Source organism: Trichosurus vulpecula, chromosome X (assembly GCF_011100635.1).
Source record: "Trichosurus vulpecula isolate mTriVul1 chromosome X, mTriVul1.pri, whole genome shotgun sequence".
Taxonomy (NCBI): Eukaryota; Metazoa; Chordata; class Mammalia; order Diprotodontia; family Phalangeridae; genus Trichosurus; species Trichosurus vulpecula.
Genome location: NC_050582.1, coordinates 52,674,706 through 52,700,925, shown reverse-complemented (window position 1 = coordinate 52,700,925; position 26,220 = coordinate 52,674,706). Strand labels below are relative to the sequence as shown.

General features: G+C 44.5%; 1 protein-coding gene and 1 non-coding gene across 2 annotated transcripts; one reads left to right on the top strand and one right to left on the bottom strand.

The window, feature by feature from the left end:
- Positions 1-4,509: 4,509 nt before the first annotated feature.
- On the bottom strand, positions 4,510-4,615 carry LOC118832976. The gene has a single exon (XR_005009258.1). It is a non-coding gene; the product is annotated as a U6 spliceosomal RNA (small nuclear RNA).
- A 4,851-nt stretch (positions 4,616-9,466) lies between these two features.
- PGRMC1 (progesterone receptor membrane component 1) lies at positions 9,467-24,327 on the top strand. The gene is made up of 3 exons (XM_036739902.1): positions 9,467-9,959; positions 16,811-16,966; positions 21,427-24,327. Exons 1-3 carry the CDS (start codon positions 9,635-9,637, stop codon positions 21,528-21,530), a joined length of 585 nt encoding a protein of 194 aa, XP_036595797.1. The 5' UTR covers positions 9,467-9,634; the 3' UTR covers positions 21,531-24,327.
- The last annotated feature ends 1,893 nt before the right edge of the window (positions 24,328-26,220 follow it).

Here is a 26,220-nt window from a genome sequence, read left to right as displayed (position 1 = left end):
CTGTGATATCACTGATCCTCTTTGAAAATGGACAAGGGGTAGAGCCAAGATGGCAGAGAAAAGGTTGTAAAGGATGGGTAGGCATGAAAAGGTCACAGTGTACATTGTTGGAATAGAATGAACTGATAGGAAAGAGGTGTGTCTCACCACAACTGAGATGGCAGTCCCCAATAGGCTGAGTTCTGAAGTCCTTCAATGCTGTTTGTGCCTATCTGGTCATGGGCATTGGGCATTTTGTTCTGCCTCTGTTGGCTTCACTCTTTACCAGCTCATACTAGTCAGCACAGGTTTCTCTGAATTCCTCATATGCACTGTTTCCCATGGCATTGTGTTCATACACTTCAGTTTATTCAGTGCCCCCCCAACCAATGGGCATCCACTTTGTCTCTAGTTTGGTGCTCTCCCTCCATGCTCCCCCACCTCCCAAGTAGTGCTGGGAATATTTTGGTACTACGGACCTGCCTCGTGTTTTCTGGCAATATCTCACCCTGCCCCAACCTCCAAGCATGGAAAGTTTCCATTGAAAGGCATGCATTGAAAGACTGAGCTCTCCCAAACTTCCTTCCAAACAACTTTAAATAATGCCCCGAAATGAATTCTGGAGCAGCAGAACCCAGAAAGGGATGGGTGGAAACAATTTTCCAGCCCAAGACAACTTAGAAGGTTGGTAGGAAAGGTCTGTGGCACCAGGGTGAGAGTGGAGCACAGTCTAGCACAGGCCATGCCTTGGTAAGATAGGCCTGAATTAGTAGCAATGGTTTCCTGAGCTCTCAGTCCACGGATGATAAGGGGATCTAAAAACTGGTTGGAAGGAGATTACAAGGGTCCCTTTGCTGGCACTAGGAGCAGGACTCTGTTGCATTGCTTATACACAGATTCTCTGGGTCACAGCTCCAGGAAGAGCACTAGCACACCAGAGTTTGTGGCCACAGTGGAGCGGGGACCCTGGTCCCAATTCCAGGATGGAAAAGTGTGCTTATTGCTGTTTACAGACCAGAGCACAGGTCAGGAGAGTAGTAAGCACATCTCTTCTTAGATCATACCACCTTGGAAGAACTAAAAACTTATAGACCCTGAGAACTAGCTTTGAAAACAGCTGTACAAAAACCATGAAGCTTGGGGTAGTGTCCCCCCACCCCAGGACCAGAGTTCAACTTTAACATAAAGTTAAAAGTCAAGAAATAGACTAGAAAATGAGCAAACAACAAAAAAGAACCATAGAAAGTTATCATGGTGACAGGGATGATCAAAACACAAATTCAGAAGAATACCACAAAGTCAAAACTACTACATCCAAAGCCTCAAAGAAAAAAATGCAAATTGGTCTCAGGCCCAAAAAGAATTCCTGGAAGAGCTCGAAAAGGAGTTTAAAAATCAAATAAGAGGGGTAGAGGAAAAATTGGGAAGAGAAATGAGAGTGGGGCAAAAATATCATGAAAAAGAGAATTAGCAGCTTGGTAAAGGAAGCACAAAAAATACTGAAGAAAATAACACCTTAAAAAACAGAATAGGCTGAATGGTAAAATGTGGCACAAAAATCCACTGAAGAGAATAACTTAAAAAGCAGAACTGGCCACATGGAAAAGGAGGTACAAAAGCTTACTCTCATTGGAATTGGCTCAAAGAGGGCATAACATATATACTCTGCAGGGTATAGAAATCTATCTTACCCTACAGGAAAGTAGGAAGGAAAGGGGAGAAGAGAAGGAAGGTGCTGATAGAAAGGAGGGTAGATTGAGGAAGGCATAGTCAGAAGCAAAACACTTTTGAGGATGGACAGGATCAAAGGAGATACAGAGTAGGGTAAACAGTGGAGGAAATAAGATGGAAGGAAATATACAGTAATCATAACTGTGAAAAAATTTTCACAGCAAGTTTCTCTGATAAGGCCTCATTTTTCAAACATATAGAGAACTGTGTCAAATTTACAAAAATAAGAACCATACCCCAATTAATAAATGGCCAAACAATATGAACAGGCAGTTTCCAGATGAACTAATCAAAGCTATCCATAGGCATACAAAAAGTGCTCTAAATAATGTTGATTAGAGATTCAAATTAAAACAACTATGAGGCACCACAGACTGGCCATTACGACAGAAAGGGAAAATGACAAATGTTGGAGGGGATGTGGGAAAATTGAGATACTAATGCACTCTTGGTGGAGTTATGAAATGATCCAACCATTCTGGAAAGCAATTTGTAACTATGCTCAAAAGGCTATAAAACCATGCATACCCTTTGACCCAGCAATACTACTACTAGATCTGTATTCCAAAGAGATTAAAAAACAAAAAGGAAAAGGACCTGTATGTACAAAAAATATTTATAGCAGTTCTTTCATTTGTGGCAAAGAATTGGAAATCGAGGGGATGTCCATCGATTGGGGAATGGCTGGAAAAAAAATTGTGGTCTAGGATTGTGATGAAATACTATTACACTACAAGAAATGATGAAAGGGATAGTTTCAGAAAAACGTGGGAAGACTTATCTGAACTGATAGAAAGTGAAATGAGAACAACCAAGAGAACATTGTCCATAGGAACAGCAATATTGTATAATGATCAACCATGAATGACTTAGCTATTTTCAGCAATACAATGATCCAAGACAATTCTGTAGGACTTATAATGAAAAGTTTTGTCCATCTCCAGAGAAAGAATTGGTGGAGCCTGAATGCAGGTCAAACATACTTTTTCTTTACTTTCTTTATTTTGGGGTACTTTTTATATCTGTGTTTTCTTTCACATCATGATTTACATAGAAATGTGTTTTGCATGACTACCTATGCATACTCTATGTCAAATTGCTTGCGGAGCAATGAGGAGGGAGGGCAAGGGGAGAGAGGGACAGAGAGAATTTGAACTCAAAATTTGAAAAAAAAAGGAATGCTAAAATTGTTTTTACATGTAATTGGAGAAAAATATTAAAATATTCCACACATGCTTAGTTCCTGAGCCATCTCAGGTATCTGGTCTTTGTCTCTGACCTTGTCTCACACAGCTAGGTGGCACAATGGATAGAGTGTAAAACTTGAAGTCAGGATGACTTTTGACAAATCACTTAATTGATATCAGCTTCAGTTTTCCCAGCTGTAAATTGGACATAATAATAGGACCTACCACATTGGGTTGTTGTGAAGATCAAATTAATTAATATATGTAAAGTGCTTTGCAAACCTTATAAATGTTAATTATTATTGTCACTATCACCTGATCCTTGTATTTTGTCATGTGATTCTTCACCGTAGCCGAGTACATACCAGGTTCCTATACCCCATTATATGGTTGGCCCCTAAATCCTGGTGCATATCTGGTCCCTGGACCCTCTGATGTCCTTATTCCCTGTATTCATCTATGAAGTTGGTCTCAAAATCCTGATCTGTTGCTTGTCCAAGCTCCCTTTCTGTCCCCAATCCCCATGTACTGTTTGTTGTGTGATTGTTTCCTGTACCCTGTTATGTGGTTGGCTCTTGTATGCTGGCATGTACCCTAATACCAGTCGACAAATATTTATTAAGCACCTACTATGTGCCAGACACTGTACTAAGTATTGGGATTACAAAGAAAGCCCAAAACACCCCCCATGGGTGTGGGCAATGCCCATAGGGAGCTCTCGTTTTAATGAGGAAGAGAATTTTCAAATAACTAGGTACATACACGACATATACAGTATGACTGTAGGAAGTACAGAAATCTAAAGAGAAGACATCAGGCCTGGGAGGTGGCTAAGAATGGCCTCTTGGTGGCTTTGGAGCTGAGTTGGGAAAGAATTCAGGAAAGCCTGGAGGCAGAGATAAGGAGGGAGAGAATCCGGGGCCCGGGTCATGGCCAATAGAAAGGCAAAGAGTCCGGAGGAATGCCATGCATGAGGAATTGGAAGTAGGACTGTGTCGCTGGCTTTAGAGTATGAAGGGATCATTGTACTCTTCCATGTGGTTGTGCCCTGTGTCCTGGTAAATACTTGTTCCCTATGCCCGTTGATGGGCCTGGGTGCTGGTCCCTCCTTGCCACCTGTAATGTGGTTGCCTACCGCGTCTTGTGTTGTCGGTGGTGCCCTAACCCTGTTACTTTGTTCACCTCTGAATTCTGGAAGGTTTCTGTATCTCATATTCTCATCTGTGGTTGGTCCCTGTACTCCATTATGTGCCTAGTCCCTATAAATCCCTAGTCATTTTGCCCTTTCATAAATGTGGCCCCTCTACAGATTTATGCCATTAATTCCCATACCCTCTAATGCCCATGGTCTCCTTATCCATTTATGTGGGGACTCCCTGAGTCGTGTTATAGAGCTGCTCCCAGTTCCCTGTTATGGGAATACCAGCATTAGTACCATATTATGTTGCTGGTCCCCATACCCTGGCATTTACCAGGTACCCATACCCTGGTATGGATTTTCCGCTGTATCCTGGCATGTATCTGTTACTTGAGCCTTGTTTGGGGATTGGACATTGTATTTTCTATTTAAAAATTTTTGAATTTAATTTTTTAATTTTTTAAATTTTCAACTAAAAATATAGAACACTTCACAAATTTGCATGTTATTCTTTGCAGAGGCCATGCTAATCTTTTCTGTATTGTTTCAATTTTAGTACATGTGCTACTGATGTGAGCATATTTTCTACTGTATCTAGTCTCTCTACCCATTTATGAGCCTAGTACCTGTGCCCATTTTTGTGATTGTCTTTATGTCCTCTTGTGCCCCTGGTGCCTGGCCCCTCTTCATGGCTAGTCCTTATACCATATGAGGTAACTGGGCTATTTATCCTGTCATCCGACTTTAACAAATTAATTTTCCAAATACAAAAGCCTCTGAGTTTGGAAACGATCAGTGGGACATATTGAGGTATCAGGAGGCAAGGAAAGAAAACTTCCCAGGGGGAGGTGAGGATACTTCAGAAACCTGGGAGGCAGGTCGGGGATTTTGAAGCATCGAGCACTTTGTGGGGGCGGGGATGGGGGAGTAGGACCTGACCTTGAGGAGCTAAAAATGACTGTGACGCCAGAATCACAAGCCATGCATAGAAGAAGGATGTAGTAAAGAAGATGTTGTCTCATAATCTTGCCTCCAGCTCACCCTGTATCCCTCAAAGGACTGAGGTACACCAATTCCTCCTTGTCTTCCTCCTCTGTCCTGTACTGCCTGTTCCTGGGACTCTAGCTAGAACTATCAGTACTGAATCTCTATGTGATGACTTGTACTGGGTGGCCTTGGAGCCTGGCCAGCATTGGTAATATTGTCTTGTCGGGAAGGGGGGCCAGACACAAATTTGGACAACCTTCACTAATAAGTTGAGGGGCTTGCCTGGATTATAATGGAGTCCAGATTGCCCAGTGGGATAACCTAGGGACCCTGATGGCATCCAAGTCCAAAATGCTCAGCTGAGGGCTTGAGATTTTGCAATATTTGTGGTCAGGGTCAGACAAATATCCAGGCAATAAACTAGTTAAGCATTGATTTCGATCAGCCTAGATCCACAGATCCAACCAGGAAAGGGAACCTCACCAATGAGCAATACAAAATATTAGCCCTACCTGGGTATGTGGGGGAGGGAGTGGAGGAATGGGGAGGGACTTCTAATTTAGGGGTGCAGTTCCTGGTGGAAGTGCCAGAGTGTTTACTCTGGAATCAGAGGGCCTAATGGGAAATCTCTGCTCTGATGCTTAGTAGTTACGTGACCTGGAGCAAGTCACTTGCCTCCCTAGTGCCCTCATGTATAGGATAAGGAGGTTGGGCTAGTCTAGGGGTGAGGAACCTGTGGCCTCAAGGCCACATGTGGCCCTCTAGGTCCTCGGGTGCAGCCCTTTGACTGAATCCAAACTTCACCTAGAGGGCCATATGTGGCCTTGAGGTCACAGGTTCCCCACCCCTGGATTTGATGTTCTAAGGTGGATCCATGTGTGACCATGGGCAGGTCATTTCTCCTCCCCGGGACTCAATTTCCTCCTCTGTAAAGTGAAAGGGTTCGACGAGAGGACCTCTGAGGTCCTTTCCAGCTCTCAATCTAAAATCCCATGAAAAAGTTGGCAGGGATGGAGTAAAAAAAAAAAATGAAAAACTTTGAGATTTTTAAAATGCCTAGTAAGGAAAAATTCCTGGTGCCTCGAGGAGCAAATTAGAGACCAAAGAAGATGTTTTGTTCCTTTCTTCTGTCTGAATGTTTACAGCCTGTAATTTAGTCATAAAGATAGTTTCCCCCCAACAAGTTCAGAGTGCAAGCACCAGAAGTGCCTGGGATTTTTTTTAAGAAACATGCTTGACTCAGAAAAGCAATATACATGAGGACTACAACAATGTAAGCGGAAAAGGCAGGAAGGCAGAAAGGAAGGCCGGAAGGAAGGAAAGAAGGAAGGAAGGCAAGCAGCAAAGAAGAAAAGAAGGAAGGAAGGAAGGAAGGAAGGAAGGAAGGAAGGAAGGAAGGAAGGAAGGAAGGAAATGAATGTCATTTTAATGACCAAGGATGATTTGGGAGAAAATGTACCTCTCTCCTTTCTTTATTGATGTGGGATACTATGGGTGGGACATAGTGCATACACTGTCATTCTTGGTTGATGTGTTTGGTTACCCTGAACTGCTTTTTTGCCCTCTTTTTTCCCCTCTTCCTTTTAAAAAAATCTTCCTTGTAAGGGATGTCCCACTGAGCAGAGGGAGAACTACATTCAGAAATGAAGATGAAGTTTAAAAAAGATATCAAAGTATGATGTTTAAAAGAAAGAAAGAATGTTTGTAGGCACAGAGCTGTGTCTGGGTTAAGATGGTATTGGACATGAAAAACACTCTCTAAAGCAAGGATTCTTCATCTTTTGTGCGTCCTGGACCCCCCTCAGAATTATGGTTTTGAATTGAATAAAATGCAAAGGATAACAAAAGGAAATGATTATGTTAAAAGAATGAAGATGTATTTCCCATGTAAATTCCCAGACCTTCCCCATTTCCCATTGTCTCTTTTTAACATCCTTCCACATGAAGGCTTTCCTGAGCTCCACCCTTCCTTCTCAGAATACTTTGTATTCATTCTCTTTCTATTTAGACTGTGTAGATGTCTCTTCTTTTTCCAGTTAGAATGTAAGCCTTCTGCCAGCAGGCATCACTTCATTCATTGTACCTGCATCAGCACTGAGCTGAGCATGGGGCACATCTAAGTGCTTAATGATTGGTTGATTGAATGATTGACCTGGGACGAGTCACTCCCCCTGCCTGGCCCTTAGTTCCCTCCCCTTCAAAAGCAGGGAGTTGGAATAGATGAGTGGAGAGGTCAATTCCACCTTTAGCTCTGTGATCACAAAGACACAAAAGGAAGATGAAGAAACTTTTGGGGTCTCTTTGAAGGGACAGTTGAAAACTCTAGGCTTTCAGTGAATGAAGGAGATTCGCTAAGAATAGCCTTTCCAGGGTCTGAAGTGGATCTGGGACTTCTCTGAGGTGGCACCACGAATGTGAGGGCCCTTATCTGGGAGTAGGCAGATTCTCTGAGGACCAGGCACAGGATCCTGAGTCTAGAGCTAGAAGGGAGCAGGAGTGTTCAGGAAAGGATGATAGGATTGTAGCTTTAGAGCCTCAAGGGACCTCAGGAAGTACCATCCTCTCTTTTTAAAGAGGAGGAAACTGAGGCACAGGAGAAATGACTTGCTTAAGGTCACACAAAATCTCCTAGCTCTAGGCCTAGAAGGGACCTTGGAAGCCACTTAGTTCAATCCCTCTTGTTACAGAGGAGGAAACAAAGGCCAGGAAGGTAGTGAACTGCCCAAGGTCACCACCTAGAGCTAGAAGGGCTCTCAGAGGCCATTTTGACCAGGGGCCCTTAACCTTTGGGGGGCATTGACCCCTCAGGCAGTCCATCTGGGGAGATAAGGGCTGGAGCATGTTAAACCTCAGTTCAGGGTGAGTGAAAATCAAGAATATTTTTCCCCATCAGGGTCCACAGACCCCTTGACATCTACCCACAGGCCCTCTGCCAGTAGACCCCAGGTTAAGAACCCCTGCTCTAGGCCAACCCTCCCATTTTGCAGAGGAAGAAGTGAGCCCAGAGCAGGGGGAGGCTTACCCAAGGTCACATCCAGGCTCCTAGAACATACCAAGGGCCTATGGAGGCCACTGTCCCTTTTTAGTGGTGAGGAGGCTAAAGACCCCTGAATTAAATGATTTGCTCAGTGATCACAAAAAGAGTCACCTCCCATGGGCTCAGAGCCAGAACCCATTGGGAAATGGAGAATTCTTGTCTTTAACAGGTGATGGACTATGGGAGGTGGGGGGGCAGTCAGGTGGGGGTCCTCTGTCCAGGAGGGAAAAAAAAGAGCACCTTGGAGGTCAAGCAGCTTGCTCAAGGCCACACGGCAGGCAGTGGAAGAGCGGGATTAGAACTCTGGGTTCTACTGGCTCTAGAGCCAACTCTCTTACCACTAGACCATGCCGCCTCCCAAAGAAGCAGGCACTGCCAGTGGGCTCTGTTGCTGAGGCTGCTGATGCTGCTGATGATGCTCAGGCTGCTGAGGATGCTGGGGCTCTGATTTGCTGAGGATGACATCAAGCCTCCTAGACCTCGGCTGCAGGGACCTGTGCTGGCGGCCTAGTCCACGGATCCTTAACCCTTAGTGTGCCAGGGATGCCTGGGACACAGTCTGGCCAGGCCCAAGGACCCCTCCTGGGAAGACAGTTTGCGAAGAACAGAAGCAGATGGGCAATTGCAGTCAGAGACGATAGAGGGGAAATCAAAATGGGATGCTTTTGTTTCATAGCCAGCTTCAGGGACCTCCTGAAATCTATTCATAGGCCCCCCCATCTGTGGGCCTCAGGTCAAGAACCCCATGCTTGATTTAGTCCATCCTCCACCTTTTATAAAGTAGGAAGCGAGCCCCAGAGGGAGAAGGGCATTGCCCAAGGTCGAACAGAAGACCCCGTGACTGACAGTTGGAAGGGATCCCAAAGGTCATCTAGTCCAATGCCCTGCTTTTAGTGATGAGCTAGGCTAGGATCTGCAGAAAGGACCACAGTGGCCACAGACACGGTAAACAAGCCCCAGTTCCCTTGATGGAATTAACAATTGGTCTCTTGACAGGTTATGGAATATGACAGGTTAAGGAGATTGGGGGGTCATTTTATAGGGGAGAAAAAAAACAATGGGGCCCCGAGAGGTGAAGTGGCTTGCCCAAGGCCACACGGCAGGTCAGTGATAGAGTAGGGATTAGAACCCTGGTTTTACTGGCTCAGAAGCCAGCTCTCTTTCCACTAAACCATACCGCCTCTCGCTGATACAGGCGCTAGGAATAGGGTCTGTTGCTGAGGTTTCAGCTGGGGGGGGGTGTGGCCGGGATGGGGAGGGGGAAGAGGAAGGGAAGGAGGGAGAGAGGGCGGGAGGGAGGCGGGGCCGGGGGGGCAAGGCAAGTGGGGGAGGGGAGGTGAGCCGAGCTGACTCCGCCTCCCAGGCCACCTCCCCTGTCCCCGCCTTCTGATCTTCCTCTGGCCGCCGGGTTCCTGCGCGCTTCAGTGTGCCAGTGAGGGCGGGACTGGTCGCAGCAGCAGCAACAGCTGCAGCCCCCCCATAGAGACCGAGCACCCATTCTGTCCGTCCGGACTCCGGCCCTTGGCCCTTGGCCCGAGCTCAGCTCCGCTCCCTCAGGCTCCCTCCGTGCACTCGATGGCGATCATGGCCGCCGAGGAGGTGGCGCCCGGCGAGGTGGAGGGTGAGGCGGGTGGCCTCCTGCAGGAAATCTTCACGTCTCCACTCAACCTGCTGCTGCTCGGCCTCTGCTTCTTCCTGCTCTACAAGATCGTGCGTGGCGAGCAGCCCCCAACCGCTGGCCCTGGGGAAGATGAGCCGCCCGCGCTGCCCCGCCTCAAGCGCCGAGACTTCACCCTGGCTGAGCTGCGCCGATTCGACGGCACCCAGGACCCGCGCATCCTGATGGCCATCAACGGCAAGGTCTTCGACGTGACCAAGGGCAGGAAGTTCTACGGGCCGGGTACGGGGGCTAGGGGCTGGCGGGAGATGGCGGCGGCGGGAGGTCTGGGGGCTGGCAACTGACCGCCAGGGGGTGGGGGTGGGGCGGAGGCCTGCAGACTACCTGCGGGGGGGGGGGAGTGGGGGTGGGGGTGGAGGGGAGCATGTGGGCTGATTTGGGGCGTGCGGACTACCTGCGGGGGTTGGAGGAGCATGCGGGCTAATCTGCATGGGGGGAGGGTTGCAGCCAGAGCGGGGGTTGGGGGGCGCACAGACTGACCTGCAGGAGAGTGGGTGGGACAGTGCGGGGGCGGGGGGCGGAGGCACTAGCGCACAGACTGATGAGGTGGGGAGAAGAAACAGTTTGGGGGCTTAGGGACTCGAGGACTGGCCAGCTGACAGATGAGACCTGGGGGACAATGAGGGGTGCGGAGGGGAGTCTTGCGGACCTGTGAGGTGGTCCTGGGGAGTCAATCATGGAGGAATGGAAGGCAGTCTTGAGGGCTTCAGGGAAGGGGGGTCATTGAGGAATATGGAAGGATTGGATTGCCATGGAGAAATGGGGAAGCCGTCATGAGAGAATGAGGAGGAGTAAAATGGGGGACTCGCGCAGTCTGGGGGTAATGGAGTCGGGGGGAGGGGCACAGTACAGGAATCTCCGAGGAGTAGGAACCCAAATCCAGACAGTGGAATAAGGCTAGAAAAAGAGTCTGGTCTCGGAGAAAGATTTAGGGCCCTATGGGAGGCAGGGCAAGAGGGTTAGAGGGAAGAATGGACAGGTTTGGTGGGATCCTTTTGGGAGGGATCCATCGTCAATCACTGAGCATTTACGTGCCGAGCACGATACTAGACGCCTGGGGCAGGGCAGTTGTAGGTATGTGAGGGAGAGAGAGAAAAAAAAAGGGTTAGAGGTTGGATTAGAAATATGAAGCAATATGGGTGTGAGCATGAAAGTGAGATAGGAGAGGAGGGGAAGCAAGATGGTGCAGTGGACAGAGCCCCAGGTCTGGAGTCTGAGGACCTAGGTTCAGATTTTCCACCTCTGCAGCCTTCTATGTATGTGATCGGGAGCAATTTCTCTTACCTCCCGATCTGTTTGCTGCTCTCTAAAACGAGACGGTAGCCAAGATGGCCTCTCAGGCCTCCTCCAGGTCCAAATCTATTGACTCCAAATGCGCTGGGGATTGGGACTTGAGGAGTCTAAGATTTGGTGGTTGGCCGGGCAGCTAAAGGATTATGGTCAGGTGGGAGCAGGATTGATAATTATAATAAAAAATTGAAGCGAAGGTTAGGGTCGGGGGGGGGGACTGTGGCACAGAGCCATGGCCAAGGGAGGGAGAATTAGGAATAATAATAACTGACAAGTATGTGATACTTTGAAATTTACAAAATGCTTTCATACAGTGTTGACTTCAAGAGCTTCGAAGAGAACCCAAGAGGATGGGAATTTTGTCTGCTCATTCTGGAGTGGTTGGTGGGAGGGGAGGAGACATGAACCACAAATCACCCCCCCCCCCGTCTTAGGTAAACCTTGTATCTCACCTGAAAATCAGGTGTGTCAAAGTGCCTGAGAATCAATCCTCCGAATTCTGCTCATGTATGTTTCCTTGTGAAGCATTCTTTCCTTTTAGCATATTTGTCTTCCATAGGTACATTTCATTTTTTCAACCTGATTTTTATTGATAGCTTTTGTTTTTAATATAGCCTTCATTTCCACATAGATCTCTCTCCTCCCCCAGAAGGCCATCCCTTCTAACAAAGATTTTAAATGAAACAGGAAAAAGGAACTCAACAAAGCCAACAACACATCCCACTAGGGCTGAGAGCACATAGTATACCACACCTGGAATCAGTGAAAGGAGGGAGGTTTATCTTCTTTACTCTGGCCCCAAACTCCATCTTTACAATTAAAAGTGTTCAGTCTCCTTGGGTTTTTTCTATTGTGTGTATTATTTTCATGGTTTTGTTTTCTTCACTCTTCATCAGTCCGCAAAAGTCTTCCCATGCTTCCTATGTACTCATTCCTATCTTTGCCTGCAGTAATAGTCTATTACATCTATAGACCACAGTTTATTTAGCCATTCCCCCATCAATGAGCCTCTTCTTAGTTTGCATTTCTTCTGTACCACAAAAAGAGACATATTACTATTAAAAGTGTAATTTAAAATATAGGGATGCATTTAAAATAAGATTCATAAGTGCACCTAGAGGCACATCCAGAAACATAATTGATGGGGAGCCCTTGCATCATCACTGAGGCATAACATAGGCTAGCAAACCCAGGGCGGCAAAACAGGTGAACTCAACCACAAATTATCCACAGTCTACAGAGTCCCTGGATGTAGCCTGGCTGAGGCAATGCCTGGTTGATCATGGTGGAAGGCAAGAAGCTCTGGGCCAAGAGTCTGGAGGGAGACCTTGGATTCAACTCTCTGGCTATGCCATTGATTATGTGACCTTGACCAAGCTGCTTTGTCCTCCATGGCCTTCATTTCCTTGGATCAGGGTTTCTTAACCAAGGTCTATAAACCTGAGTTGTTTTTTTTTTTTTTAATTTTGATGCCACTATTTCAATTTAATTGGTTTCCAATGTATTGGAATCTTTATGCATTTAAAACCATGATTCTGAAAAGGGTAGGCCAGGGGTGGGGAAGCTTCAGCCTCAAAACCGCATGTGGCCCTCTAGGTCCTCAAGTGCAGCCCTTTGACCAAGTCCAAGTTTTACAGAACAAATCCTTTTATTAAGGGGATTTGTTCTCTGAAGTTTGGATTCGGTCAAAAGGCTGCACTAGAGGGCCACTTGCGACGTGGAGGAGAAGCTTCGCCCACCCCTGGGGTAGCCTTTTCCAAATGGCCAAAGGGGGATCCAAGACACAAATAAGGTTAATAACCCCTGGCCTGGGATCTCGAAGTCCCTTCTTTCTTTCTGTGGTCGTCTAACTGGTGGTTCTTATAAAAAGATCTGATTTACTGGCTAGGTAAGAATGATTTATAATGGCCACATTACCTATTTGAGTGGAGCGGTTGGAAGCCTTAAGGGGTGCTTCAAATTCGCTTTTCCTGCAAATTGCTTTCAAGTTCCCCCTTCTCTTGTATTTATACTGGCCTAAAGCATTTGCTAAGGAAAAGGGGAAAGCTATAAAATAAATAAATGAATGAATTAGAAAAGAAAAAGGGAAGACTAAATCTAATGGCCAAGCTTAACCCAGAAAGAGAGTTGCCAAAATGCCCTCCCTTCCTTCTTTGAAGAGGTGGGGGGGGGGGGGTTGGGAGTATGGGTATGAGTTAAGTTGGCTGAACAGCTTTTTTTTTCCTTTTTTATTCTTAATTACCCCCACAATGGTAATCTATTTGGAAATGATGGAACATCGAAACAAAAAGAGCTCAACCATTTTTCTTAAAAAATTTGCTAAGAACAGGTAAGTAAGCTTGAGGCTTGGTCAAATGATCCCAAATTGGGAATTCAGGAGAGTCCGGCTTGCTGAGGGGTTAGTGCACTAAGCTGCTTGGATCTGGAACCCTAACATTTTATTTTGATCACCTGCACTGATCCAGGAAAGTACAAACAGATATTCTGTTCAGGTGCTTAACACCCTCCACCCACTCACCCACCCACCCCCTTCCTCTTTGGAGAATGAATGCTCCCTGTATGCAGCTCCTGGCCTTGAAACGAGCCTGATCAGAAATGCTCTTGTAGATTTTGTTCAGTTAACCAGATTTTTTTTTTTTTTTGCTTTCTCAATCCAGGGGGCGGGAAGAGAATGCAGCAGACCTGAAAAGAACATTTTTAAAAAAGAAATAAAGTTCACCTGCTAGACACCTCCCAATGTTCACCCTTGCAGTGAAAGTTACCTGCTCAATTTCTGAAGGCCAGCTCTGTTGAAACATTTACCTCATGCCCTATTTCATATGCCCTGGGGCATCTTTGTTTTGCAAATATGAACACCCCCATTTATGGGACTGCTCCAAGTTAATATAGTTTCATAGGCATGAAAGGTCCTCCCTACTTCCACTTCCCCCTTCCTCGCCCCCGACCCACACCTCAACCAGGACTTTTTTAAAATTTCTTTTTTCCTGGGAGTGATTAAAAGAACAGCTAGCCCACTCCCCTCCCTCCAGAAAAGGGCTGAGGGACTGGTCAGATTTTAGACCATGGGTAACTCCTGTAAAGTGATTTCTCCAGCAGATACCATGTGTTAATGTTTAATTGAGTTTTGCAACAGTATATTGATAAGACACTTTTGTCTCACTTAAAAAAAAATCCAGGTTTATTACAAAACTTCTAGATATTTTAAAAGGTTTTTCCATTTCAAAACTTGAGCTTTTGGGTCAGTGTGGGAACTGACTGCATATTTAGTACAAAGGTTTTTTTGTCTTGTTTTCCAATTTGGAGGGGTGCAGGTGGGAGGGAGAAAAGGGAACTAGAAATAGGATTGCCCTCTTCTCCCTCAAAGAAAGAATCATTGAAACTTCTTAAAAATGCACAGGAGACTAGGAGTCTCAGACCAACAAGATAGCTTTTGAAAGTTAAATGTTGAATTGCACGTATATTTTTTTAAAAAAACTAGCTATACATAATATATTTTGCAATTTTATGTATAACCTTTTTTTATTCTACTATGTACATGGAAATGCTCATTTGGGCTTTGTTACACCAAGAATAAAAAACAATTCATATATATGTATATATATACACACACATATTTAAAATTAGACTCTATTACAAATTTTCTAGTTTCTTTATAAAGGTTTATTCATTTCAGATTCTGTGATTTTTGGAAGGTGTAGGAATTTGTTTTGCTTCACTATGACTATTTGTTCTAAAGGTTTTCTTTTTCTTTTTTTCTTTTCCAGTTTAGAATGGGGAAAGGGGAGAATGGCAGAAGTGACACTGGGACTGGGGGTCCAGTTGCTTCCTTTCCCCTCAAAAAAAAAAGAAGGGCATTGAAATATTTTTAACTGCTCAGAAGGAATCACAGATAAACAGGATAGCTTTGAAAGTTACATGTTGAATTGATTATATACTTTTTGAAAGCCAGCAGTACATAATAGAAGTTGCCAGTTCCATGTGCAGTCTTCTTTTTCTGTTTTACCAGAAATGCTTGTTTTATTTTGTACCCATTAAGTTCAGAATTTAAAAAAAAAAACTTAAAGTTTTTTTAAAAGTGAGTTTATTACAAAACTTCTATTTATTTCATAAAGGTTTCTACACTACAAAACCTGTGATTTTTCAGCTGGTGTGGGAATTTCTTTTACAGATTTGTTCTGTGTATGTGTGTGTGTTCCTCCATCCTTTCTTTCACAGCAAAAAAAAAAAAATTCCATTGTGTTTTGCTTTTCAGAGCAAGCACACTGAATTATCACAGATCACTTAAGGAATAAGATTTTTATTATGCCAAGTTAGTTTACTTTTGATGTATTCGAAAGGGTACTGGATTTAGAAATCAGAAAACTTAGTTTGAGAGGAACATGGTCATTCAGTCCACCACCCTCGTGTTAGATCGGTGGTAAGTAGCAGTCAGGTTTTGAATCCAGAATCAGGATGAACAACAAAGATTTTCAGCAAGAACTAAGACAAAAATTATAATAACTACCCAAACACCATGAAAAGCCCTTCTGCTCTCCTCAACCCTCCTTAATCTCAGAGATCTTTTGGCTCTTGTTTCCTTGTTCTGAGATTGTAGATTGTTAGAGCTGGAAAACAATTTGGAAATCTTCTAAAGTCCTCTCATTTACAGATCAAGAAACTGAGACCCAAAGAGGGGCAGTGACCTACCTGCCCAAAGTGGCAAAACCAAATCTCTCCTTTTTTTTTTTTTTTTTTTTTGCATAGTGGTGCCTCCCAAATCCTATGGTCTACCATTTAGCAGCCCTATGACCTTAACGAAATCTTTCCCCCTGATCTAGGCCCCAATTTTTAACTATGCATATTTGCTCGGAGGGTTGTGTTTTTCTCTTCTTTTTTAAGTCAGGGAAGCATTTCTATACATATATGTAAAGATGAGGACAGCAGGAATTTTTGACAAGCAAGAGAGCTTTGAAGGTTCGTTCTGAAGTGGTTACATACTTGTTAAAAAACCAACTGTATATAACAGATTTGCAGTTTCACATAAAGTCCTAGAAATTCACATTTTATTTGGCAGTTGTTAGGTTCAGAATAGAAAATTAAATTATAAAAGTTAGTGGAGAAAATAAGGCATTTTGATGTTTTTTAAAAACGATTTTCACTGGTGGCCAGTATTATATTTGAGTGTATAGTGACCAAAGTCTTATCCCTTTCCCCTTTGAGAGGTTCAGTTTGTTTAAAGGGAAAAAAAACCACAACCCCCAAAACCTGATAACCTTTGTTTCTAAGGGCTTTAAATACCACCCAAACTAGACTGAATGTGCCTGTCTAGCTAAGCCTCTGGCCAGTTTGCGTGTTTTGATGGCCTATTGTCTTCTCCCTTTCTCTGGTTTCTAACCATTTAATCCTCCCCACCTCCCCTTTGTTGATTCTAGTCCTAAGAGTGAGCATCTTATTAAACATTAAGCACTTCAGTAAACAAAAAATCTGGAGCCCACTGTTTTGAAGCCTAATCCTGGCCTTCAGACCTTGGACTGGTCATTTCCTCTCTCCTGGGGGATTCGATGTACTCTGGCCTTTGGAAGGAAAATAGCCGGTGTTGCAATAATCCTATTGTAGTTACTAAATGAATAGGTTTTTTTGGACACCAAAGTGTATCCAACATCCGAATGACCTCAAACTCGCAAAGAGTTCAGGGGAATTTTGACCCAGGACAACACTGTTTTCTTGATTCAGACCACGAAGAAGCTAAGAGATAGAACCCCTGGCTAATGAATGCACCTTTTTTTCTGTTTTATTTTTTAAAGAGGGACCATATGGAGTTTTTGCTGGAAGAGATGCTTCCCGGGGCCTTGCCACTTTCTGCTTGGACAAGGAAGCTTTGAAAGACGAATATGATGACCTGTCAGATCTCAATGCTACTCAGCAGGAGACCTTGAAAGACTGGGAATCGCAGTTCACATGTAAGCTTTTTTTTTTTAATTGTAGTGGTATCAAATTTCCATTAGTAATGGGGATTCGAGGCAGTCCAGTGGCAGTTTCTACTAACAGCTTGAAATTTAAGCATATTCTGATAGGCCCTTTAAAGTGGAATAAAGTTCACGTCCTGGGGCTATTGCAGCAATGAGTCATTTGCTATGATTGGATCTTGATTTTTTTCCCCTAGCTTATATATGAAGGTTCAGTACAATTGTACCACACACACTTAAATGTAGAGGGGAAAATTTCCCCCACGTGACTCTTCGTGCTTGCTATATCACATATAGGCTCCTAGACAGAGAACTGGAAGAGGCTTCAGAAGCCAGCTAGCCCCACCCCCTCATTTTTCAGAGGAGAAAACTGAGACCCAGGGAAGGGAAGGGACTTGAGTCAATCAATGTATTCATTAAGAGAATAGGGGTGGAGACCCTGTGACCTGCTCTAGTACTTAATACCAGAGATACAGACCCAAATAATGACAAATACTCTAAATGACCTTGTATTCTAATGGGTCAAGGACATATAAAAATAGATATATGTTAAGTGAATAAATGCAAATATATACAGAACAGTTACATACAAGGTGGTTTGGGAGGAGAGCACTACTAGGGTGTTTGGGCTAGCCTCCTGTAGAAAATGATGCCTGAGCTGCGTCTTAAAGGAAGAAAGGGATTCTATGAGGCTGCAGTACATGCCAGGCAAAGACACAAAGGCAAGAGATGGAGTATCATGTGTGAAGAACAGAGAGAACACCAGGATTTCAGGATGCAGGAGAGGGGATGATGGCTGGTGGGACTGCAAAGAGAGGTTGGAATCAGATTGTCTTTGAACCTTTCTTCTCTGATTTCAAATAACTATCTTCACTGGGACGAGGAGGCATGTGATCAAATCTGGTAATATATATAAAGGGTTTTGCAAGCCTTTTAAATGCTACCTAAATGGTAGCTAATATGTACACAGGCTTGCTCTTGTAGAGCTTGACATTTAAAGCAGCCCAGGGTACCTTTATTAAAAGATAGCAGACCTGCAGTCTATGAATCTAATTGAACTTTACTCTAAAAAAAAAATTTCATAAAGACAACCAGCAGCATTATAGCCTAGTGGACAGAGAGCCAGCCCTGGAATGAATGTAATTGAAAAGCACTAAGGATGTGATTAGAAAAGTGAGACAATCCCTGTTCTCAAGGATCTCACATTCTAAGGAGAGGCAGAGGGAGCAGCTGCAGGGCAGATGGGAAGGCCCAGTGGTCTTTCTGGGGCAGAGGCAAAGCTCATGGTAATAGATCTTTAATGTCATTTCCGTTTATAAAAACACATCCATCTCTGATGCTGAACCATCTGATGGGGCCAAAGACTTTGGTGGTAAGCTTTCTCTTCCAGGTCTTCAGTAGCTGTGGATTCCAGCAACAACAGTGGCAGTTGACAGGATGCATCTCTACTGGGCTTGCTCCCCTGGATGCTAAACTTGATGGCAGGAGGGGCCAGGCTAGAAGGGAGGGCTGCTGGGAGTGTGGGATATGTGCTACTGTTCCAAGGGTTCTTGGGCTTATCTGCTCTAAGGTAGGGTGGCCAGTGGTGATGAAGGGCCTCCCTCTCCACAGTGATTGTCCCCATCAGTGGTGGCAATGGGGGCCAGAACACCACTAGTGTTCTGGAGGGCATTGTAATTCCCAAAGCTCCCAGGCTCTGAGTCTCTTAATTCATTTAACCATTCCCTTATTGTTGAATATTTAGGCTGCCCTTAGGTTTTTTTTTTGTTTTTGCAATCACAAGTCACCGCTATTGAGATCTTTAAAGTGATAGCTTTCTTCCTTCTTGATAACCCTCTCATTCCCAACAAAAGGGGTATGATTATTTTTGCAATCTTTACTACATACTTCCAGATTGCTTTCAGAACCAGTCTACAAGCTGGTAAATCCAACAGCAAGGAATGAAAGATTATACCATTTCTCCACAACCCAACAGCATTGAGTCCATTGCTTTTAACTATTTTTGCAAATTCGATGGATATAAGATGGTCCTCCCGAAGTCGTTTCATTCACATCTCTGATTATTAGTGAAGTTAAGCTTTTCATTAACAATTTGGGTTCCTTCTTTTAAAAATTGTCTGTTAAAAATTTGTCTATTTATAATCTTTGCTTTTAATCCACTGTGGACCAGAAGTTTCCACCTTGAAGTTTTAACGATTCCATCCCTATGGTCCTTTTGGACAGCAGAAGACAAGAGACTTGGAAGCAATAGGAAGTGGGTCCCACTGCCTTCCCCCTCTCCCCAGGCCATCACTAGTGGCTTGGACCTGGGGGGACGTTTCCCGATTTTTTCTGCAGGGGTGGGAAGAGAGATGCCCCTAACCAGACTGGAACTTTGTTTCCCACAGACATGTTTTTTTACCCATGGGAGGGAGTTTTTCTGGTACTCTTACTCCAGTCATATACATAATGCTTATGGCAAGTTCAGTAGGCCTTCATAGGCTGGTATACCCAAGAACCTCACCACCATTACGTATTATTGTTTGTTGGGGGAAATGCTACTTATGGTTCCCCCTGAATTGACTTTTGGACACAAGGCTTTTTGTAAAGTAGAGACCAATGGTTTGAGCCACCCAACTCAGCACATTTCTGTGAGTTATTTAGAATTTAGTGGCCTACAAAGAATTATTTTGCTAAGTTAAATCAGTGGGTTGCTGTTTTACCTTCATGGCTGTGTCAAATTATTCTCCCTCCCACCCCTTCCTAATCTAAGGCTCTCCCCCAGTATTATTATGGATCCCCAATTGTACTTCGAGCCAACATGTCTGACCCTTTTTAGACCTCATCTCCATGGGCCAGCATGTTGCTTCTGATTTGTTTCCTACTGTACCAGGCACCCTAGAAACCTTCACCATGTTCCAAACATTCAGGGTAATCGTTTCACACAAAAGCATCTCTGGTTACCTGGTTAGACAGGTTGGTCATTTCTCTTTCTCACCTTTGTTCCAAAAGAAAAGCCGTCTTCTTGGCCACTTCTATTAATGTCATTAATCCTTGTCTAATTCTTACGCTAAATCTTTTGAAACGACCTTGGACAAATCCATGTAATCTCCCTGGGCCTCAGTTTCCTCTATAAAATGAAGGGTTTTGACTCAATCTAGGCCTCCAAGAACGTTTCCATTCTAGATCTAGAGTCCTATGCTCCAACAAAAAAGAGGACACATTTGAAAGACGGGGAGGTAGGAATCCACTAGAGTTGGCAAATAGACAAAGACAACTCCCAAGTTTTCAATCCTGGGCCACAAGGAATATGGTGTCATCAATATAAATAGGGAAGAGGGGATGTCGAATGGGGAGGGACAGACGTAAATTTTGAACAGGTGGACCTCCAAATAGTATTGTCTGTTTAGTAGTTGGTGATACTGGACTGGAATTTTAGAGTCATCTACAAAAAGGTGGTAATGTCATCTTTGGAAGCTGATAAACTCCCCAAGGGCAAGTCTGTGGAGGAAAAAGGGGGGCTGATGCTTTTCCTTGAGATACAAACACATTTAGGGAATTGGAAGAAGGATGAACCAGTGAAGTAGACCCAGTCCACACAGAAGCAGGATCAAAGAAGGTAGATGGTGGGAATGAGGCAGGATTGAGGATTAGCAGGGTGTGAATGGCAGCAGGAAGAATTGCTTGGGTGAGTGAAGTGAAGTCTAGAGGTGAACTAATCAAGTCCAGGCTGCCCCCGGGTCCTACTCTTCGATGTGAATGTGGTGGAAATAAGACCACAATAGGGTTGATGGACTGGGAGGGATGATGAAACTGACAATGTGAGTTTAGGAAACAGGAAGTGGGGAAGGTAGAAAGAGCAAAGGCGAAACCACAGCATTGGTGGTGGTCACCAAATTGGGACCACCTGTTAGTAGACAGCTAGAATGGAGATGATCTTGAGAGTTGATGAGGCTGATGAACTGAGAGGCCAGGGTTTGGGCGTATTGACATGAATATAGTCTGCTTGATGTCTCAGATCAAGAGACCTTGTTCCTACATACCACCTCCCTCCCGTTTCTGCCATCCAGCATAGGTCTCCCTCATCTTGAAAAACTTTTTTTTTACACTTGCCCCCTCTATTTGCCGATTTTGTGTCTGTTCTTTTAGTGCCTAATTTCTTTTTGACCCTGGGTGTGGGCACTGCCATTCTAATGAAGCTGGTTTCAAAGATTAGTGATACCCTAGTCCTCAGGAATTTCTCTTGGCTGTTAACTTCCTTGATCTCAGCCTAGTATATCAAACTGCTGAATGTCCTTCCATCTTGAAACTCACTGCCCTTCCCTTGTGTTTCTTCCTGCTCTCCCTATTTTCTGACTACCTTTCTAACCCCTCCTTTGAAGGTTTTTTATTCTCGTCCCTCTCCCATACCCTCCCCTTTTCTCCATCCGTTTTGTACCTTCTCTAAGGACCAGTGTACATTTTCTTTCTTACAGTTAAGTATCACTACGTGGGCAAGCTGCTGAAGGAAGGGGAGGAACCCACCGTGTACTCGGATGACGAAGGTCCCAAGGATGCCAGGGAGCGAAAGAATGACTAAAGGCTACGTTGATGAGATCTATTTTTGTATGTTCCAGTACCATTTGTAATATCCTCTTGTCTCACCCTAGTCAGCTGTAACTCCAGCCTTAGAAAAGCTTTGGACGTGCTGTTAATTGTTTTTTAATCATGTGAAACTCACTAGTTATCTTGATCACTTTAGCTCCCCGTCTTAGACAATGCATGATGAACTAGAGAACCCCAAAGTAGAGCACTTACCGAAAGTGAGGAAAATGGTAATCCTTGTTGTAATGTTATTGTTGTTGTTGTTGAAATTCGTAGCATAGTGTAGACTGAAGCAAAGAGCTTTTTAGTGCCAGGTGAGAATTTGCTCTTGAGGAGAGGTTGATACCAAAGCAATTAGAAGGATCCTGTGTGAAATAACTCTCACATACCTATCAGTAAGCGCCCCTTTCAAGCATGATTTTGAGGACAGCAAATATTCAATTTTCCAATTGGGCAGACTGCATGATTTTGGTTTTCTCTACTTCTAAAACCAATCTGCAGTGTTACAAAGGCTTTAATATTGCTCAGAGGTGGCCATCTAGGACCAAAATGAAGCTTCAAAGCTTGGCTCCCTTTCACTTTGTCTCCCAGAGTGAAAGGGAATCCATGTGAAATGTTGTTAATTAACTCTTAGTGGGGAGCAGGGATTACTACTTAAGCTTCCTGTTTCTCTCCCTTTATTGGACCATTTTAAAGAATTCTTAAGAACAGATCTTAACATTCACGTGACCAGCAGAAGAGAATGTGACAAGTCCCTTCTTTAGTAACAAGTTCATTTAGAAACAGCTTGTTAGTGGCTTTCTAGACTCTCACAGGCAAACAGCTAACAAAGTTCCCACTCATGAATGCCCAACAAGATGACAGTAATGGTTTCCTAAGCCCCATTGCCACAACTCATGTTCTCAGTCGACTTCTTTCTCAGCCTGGGGAAAAAAGAGTACTCCAAATAGAGATGCGAAACTTAAATTTGAATTCCCTGCCTCCTCTTTTGAACAGAGCAAGAAAAATTGCTTTCTCTGTAGTTTTAAGAAAAAATTTGTTATTTTTAGGAATGGTCTCTCATTATTGGTCACACCATTTAGTAATGGTCACTCATTATATATTTAGGAATGGTCACTCAGAAACCACATTTCCAGATTTTGAATATTCATTCTGTCTCAAAAGCCCTCACTTCACTAGTCTCAGGAAGAAAATTCATTGAGCCCAGTCCCTGAATCCACAGAAGTTAATAAAATTAACAAGGAAAATTTAGGCAAACTTGGAGGGGGGGGATAGATAGGGAGCTTTAAAATGAAATCTAGATTATCATGCTTTCTTTCATGAAGCAGTGAAAAAAAGCTTTACCTTGGAGCTCCTCTGAATGTTGAACTGAAGGTAATTGGAGGGATGGTACACAGACCTGGAGCACCTAAAAATCCCATGAGTCTTTGAAAAAAATGTTTTTTGTTTTCACACAATAAGGCTGTGCTTCTAGCACTTGGTGTCTCTGTGACCTTGGATTAGTCACTTAACCTCTCAATGCCACAAGCAACTATAGGGTTACAAATTGCAGAAAAAGTGCAGATCTGCATTGATGAAGGGGGTTTCCTTATCCGGAAAGTTCCCTGCACCAAAGAAATTCTAGATCCCGTTTTCCTTGGTTTTGCTCAGTATGAGTCCTTTTTTAAACCCAACATCACAATTCCAAAAGCAGGAAGCGAACCCAAGCATCCCAGCACATGCTCCTGGAGTCTCCCCTCCCCCTCTCCACAGAGTGCCGGATATTTTGTAGAGTAAGGGTTTCACAACATCTGTGATGGTGAATTCTCCTAAAAAGCCGTCATCTTCTAGGGACCGGTGTGCATCTCATCAGAACCATGCTAGTGCCTCGACTAGGTGTCCAATGGAGACCTCCCTCCATGGATTAACCTTTTTCTCTTCAGTTTATTACCCATAGTCATAAAGTACCATCCCTCTTAGGTGTCAGAAACATAAGGATTGGATTGTCATAGCAACGCTGTCATTTTAGAAACCATCTGTCTGACCAGCAGTTTAACACTTAGATACTCTGCAGAGAGAATGAATTTGATGTTTAGGGGGGAAATCATACCATTTCTTTTACAGTGCCTTTTGGTCAAGGGTACCCTTAGACTGGATATTGGGAGTTTGCTTCATGCTGTCACACTGAGTCCCAGAAAAGTAAAATTATCTTACCCAAGGTCTCCCCAGCGAGTGAGGCAGAGCTGGGACTCGCCCCCCCCCCCCTTCCCCAGTCTTTCTCCAGCCACCTGTTCTTTCCTCTGCAGGTAGTAGAAACTTGCCTTTCTATTCATTTCCCTTGAGTAAGAGCACATACTACTAACCAGGATTTTAAAATATACTCTTTCTAAGGTAGTCATAGTTCTTTTATCACAGAAAAAGTACAGTCACTGAAAAAAATGAGAAAAATGTCTAGAACCAGGTGTGAGAAGAAAAGAAAGCCCGGGGAAAGAGAGGCCTTTTGATGAAGCCAACACCTTCTTGACAGGCAGGCCAGCCTGCCACAGTGGAGGGAATTTACTCTCGGGGAGTTCTCGATACCGATTGAATCACAGGTTTGGACGAAAAGCAAACCACACACACCTGAGAACAGTTTTGGGAAGGGGCACTTGTCAAAGCATTGCATGAGCAGCTTCAAATGATTGGTTAACTGAGTCGGGTTTTTCTTAAAGCCCTTTTGTCAACTCTTTGTAATGGTTTTACCTCAAATCAGAAGAATGAAGTGCTTTTGTCATCTAATTAATAAAATGGTTTGATGTGGTACTACAGCTCTTCATCTGGCTTTTGGTGGCTTTTTTTCTTTAAATATAAACCCTAAATGCGCACTGGATATTTTCAGCAGTCTGTCTGGGGAAGCCTATGGACCCTTTCGCAAATAACACTTGTAAATAATCAGAGATGCTCAATTTTGCTTAAAGATTAGTGAAAATAAAGATATTTCCCCCCAAGTTCACAGAACCCATGAAATCATCTGTAGTTAAGAATCCCTAATCTGGTTCAACCCCCCTCATTTTAGAGGAGGAAACTGAGGCACTGGAGAAATGACTTGCCCAAGATCACACAAAACCTCCTAGCTCCAGGGCTGGAAGGTACCTTGGAGGCCCCATCTAGGCCAGGGGCTCTTGACCTTTCTGGGCCATGGATCCCTTTGGCAGTGTGCTGGAGTAATCTATACATCCCTTCTCAGAGTAATGATTAAATGAAATACTAAATCTCAGTTCAGGGTTAGTGAAAATAAAGAAAAATTTTTTTCCCCATCAGAGTTCACAAACCCCTTGACATCTATGGTGGATCCCCTGCCAGGGGACCCCAGGTTAAGAACCTGTGTTCTAGCCCAACCCCCTCATTTGCAGAGGAAGAAGCCAGCCTTAGGCAGGAGAAGGACTTGCCCAAGGTCACATGTAGGCTCCCAGAGCTGGAAGGGACCTCCGAAGCCATTTAGTTCAATCCCTTCTTTTTACAGAGGAGAAAACTGAGGCACAGGAGAAATGACTTGCTTAAGGTCACACAAAATCTCCTAGCTCTAGGCCTAGAAGGGACCTTGGAAGCCACTTAGTTCAATCCCTCTTGTTACAGAGGAGGAAACAAAGGCCAGGAAGGTAGTGAACTGCCCAAGGTCACCTAGAGCTAGAAGGGCTCTCAGAGGCCATTTAGACCAGGGGCCCTTAACCTTTGGGGGGCATTGACCCCTCAGGCAGTCCATCTGGGAAATAAGGGCTGGAGCATGTTAAACCTCAGTTCAGGGTGAGTGAAAATCAAGAATATTTTTCCCCATCAGGGTCCACAGACCCCTTGACATCTACCCACAGGCCCTCTGCCAGTAGACCCCAGGTTAAGAACCCCTGCTCTAGGCCAACCCTCCCATTTTGCAGAGGAAGAAGTGAGCCCAGAGCAGGGGGAGGCTTACCCAAGGTCACATCCAGGCTCCTAGAACATACCAAGGGCCTATGGAGGCCACTGTCCCTTTTTAGTGGTGAGGAGGCTAAAGACCCCTGAATTAAAAGATTTGCTCAGTGATCACAAAAAGAGTCACCTCCCATGGGCCCAGAGCCAGAACCCATTGGGAAATGGAGAATTCTTGTCTTTAACAGGTGATGGACTATGGGAGGTGGGGGGGGGCGGTCAGGTGGGGGTCCTCTGTCCAGGAGGGAAAAAAAAGAGCACCTTGGAGGTCAAGCAGCTTGCTCAAGGCCACACGGCAGGCAGTGGAAGAGCGGGATTAGAACTCTGGGTTCTACTGGCTCTAGAGCCAACTCTCTTACCACTAGACCATGCCGCCTCCCAAAGAAGCAGGCACTGCCAGTGGGCTCTGTTGCTGAGGCTGCTGATGCTGCTGATGATGCTCAGGCTGCTGAGGATGCTGGGGCTCTGATTTGCTGAGGATGACATCAAGCCTCCTAGACCTCGGCTGCAGGGACCTGTGCTGGCGGCCTAGTCCACGGATCCTTAACCCTTAGTGTGCCAGGGATGCCTGGGACACAGTCTGGCCAGGCCCAAGGACCCCTCCTGGGAAGACAGTTTGCGAAGAACAGAAGCAGACGGGCAATTGCAGTCAGAGACGATAGAGGGGAAATCAAAATGGGATGCTTTTGTTTCATAGCCAGCTTCAGGGACCTCCTGGATCTCGGTTAAGAGCCCTTGATTTAAAGGAACCAGCACAAAGGCTT

Coding starts and splice junctions, on each gene's coding strand:
- PGRMC1 (XM_036739902.1), top strand. CDS start 9,635: ATGGCGATCATGGCCGCCGAGGAGGTGGCGCCCGGCGAGGTGGAGGGT. Junction 9,960..16,810: donor CAGGAAGTTCTACGGGCCGG/GTACGGGGGCTA, acceptor TATTTTTTAAAG/AGGGACCATATGGAGTTTTT. Junction 16,967..21,426: donor CTGGGAATCGCAGTTCACAT/GTAAGCTTTTTT, acceptor TCTTTCTTACAG/TTAAGTATCACTACGTGGGC.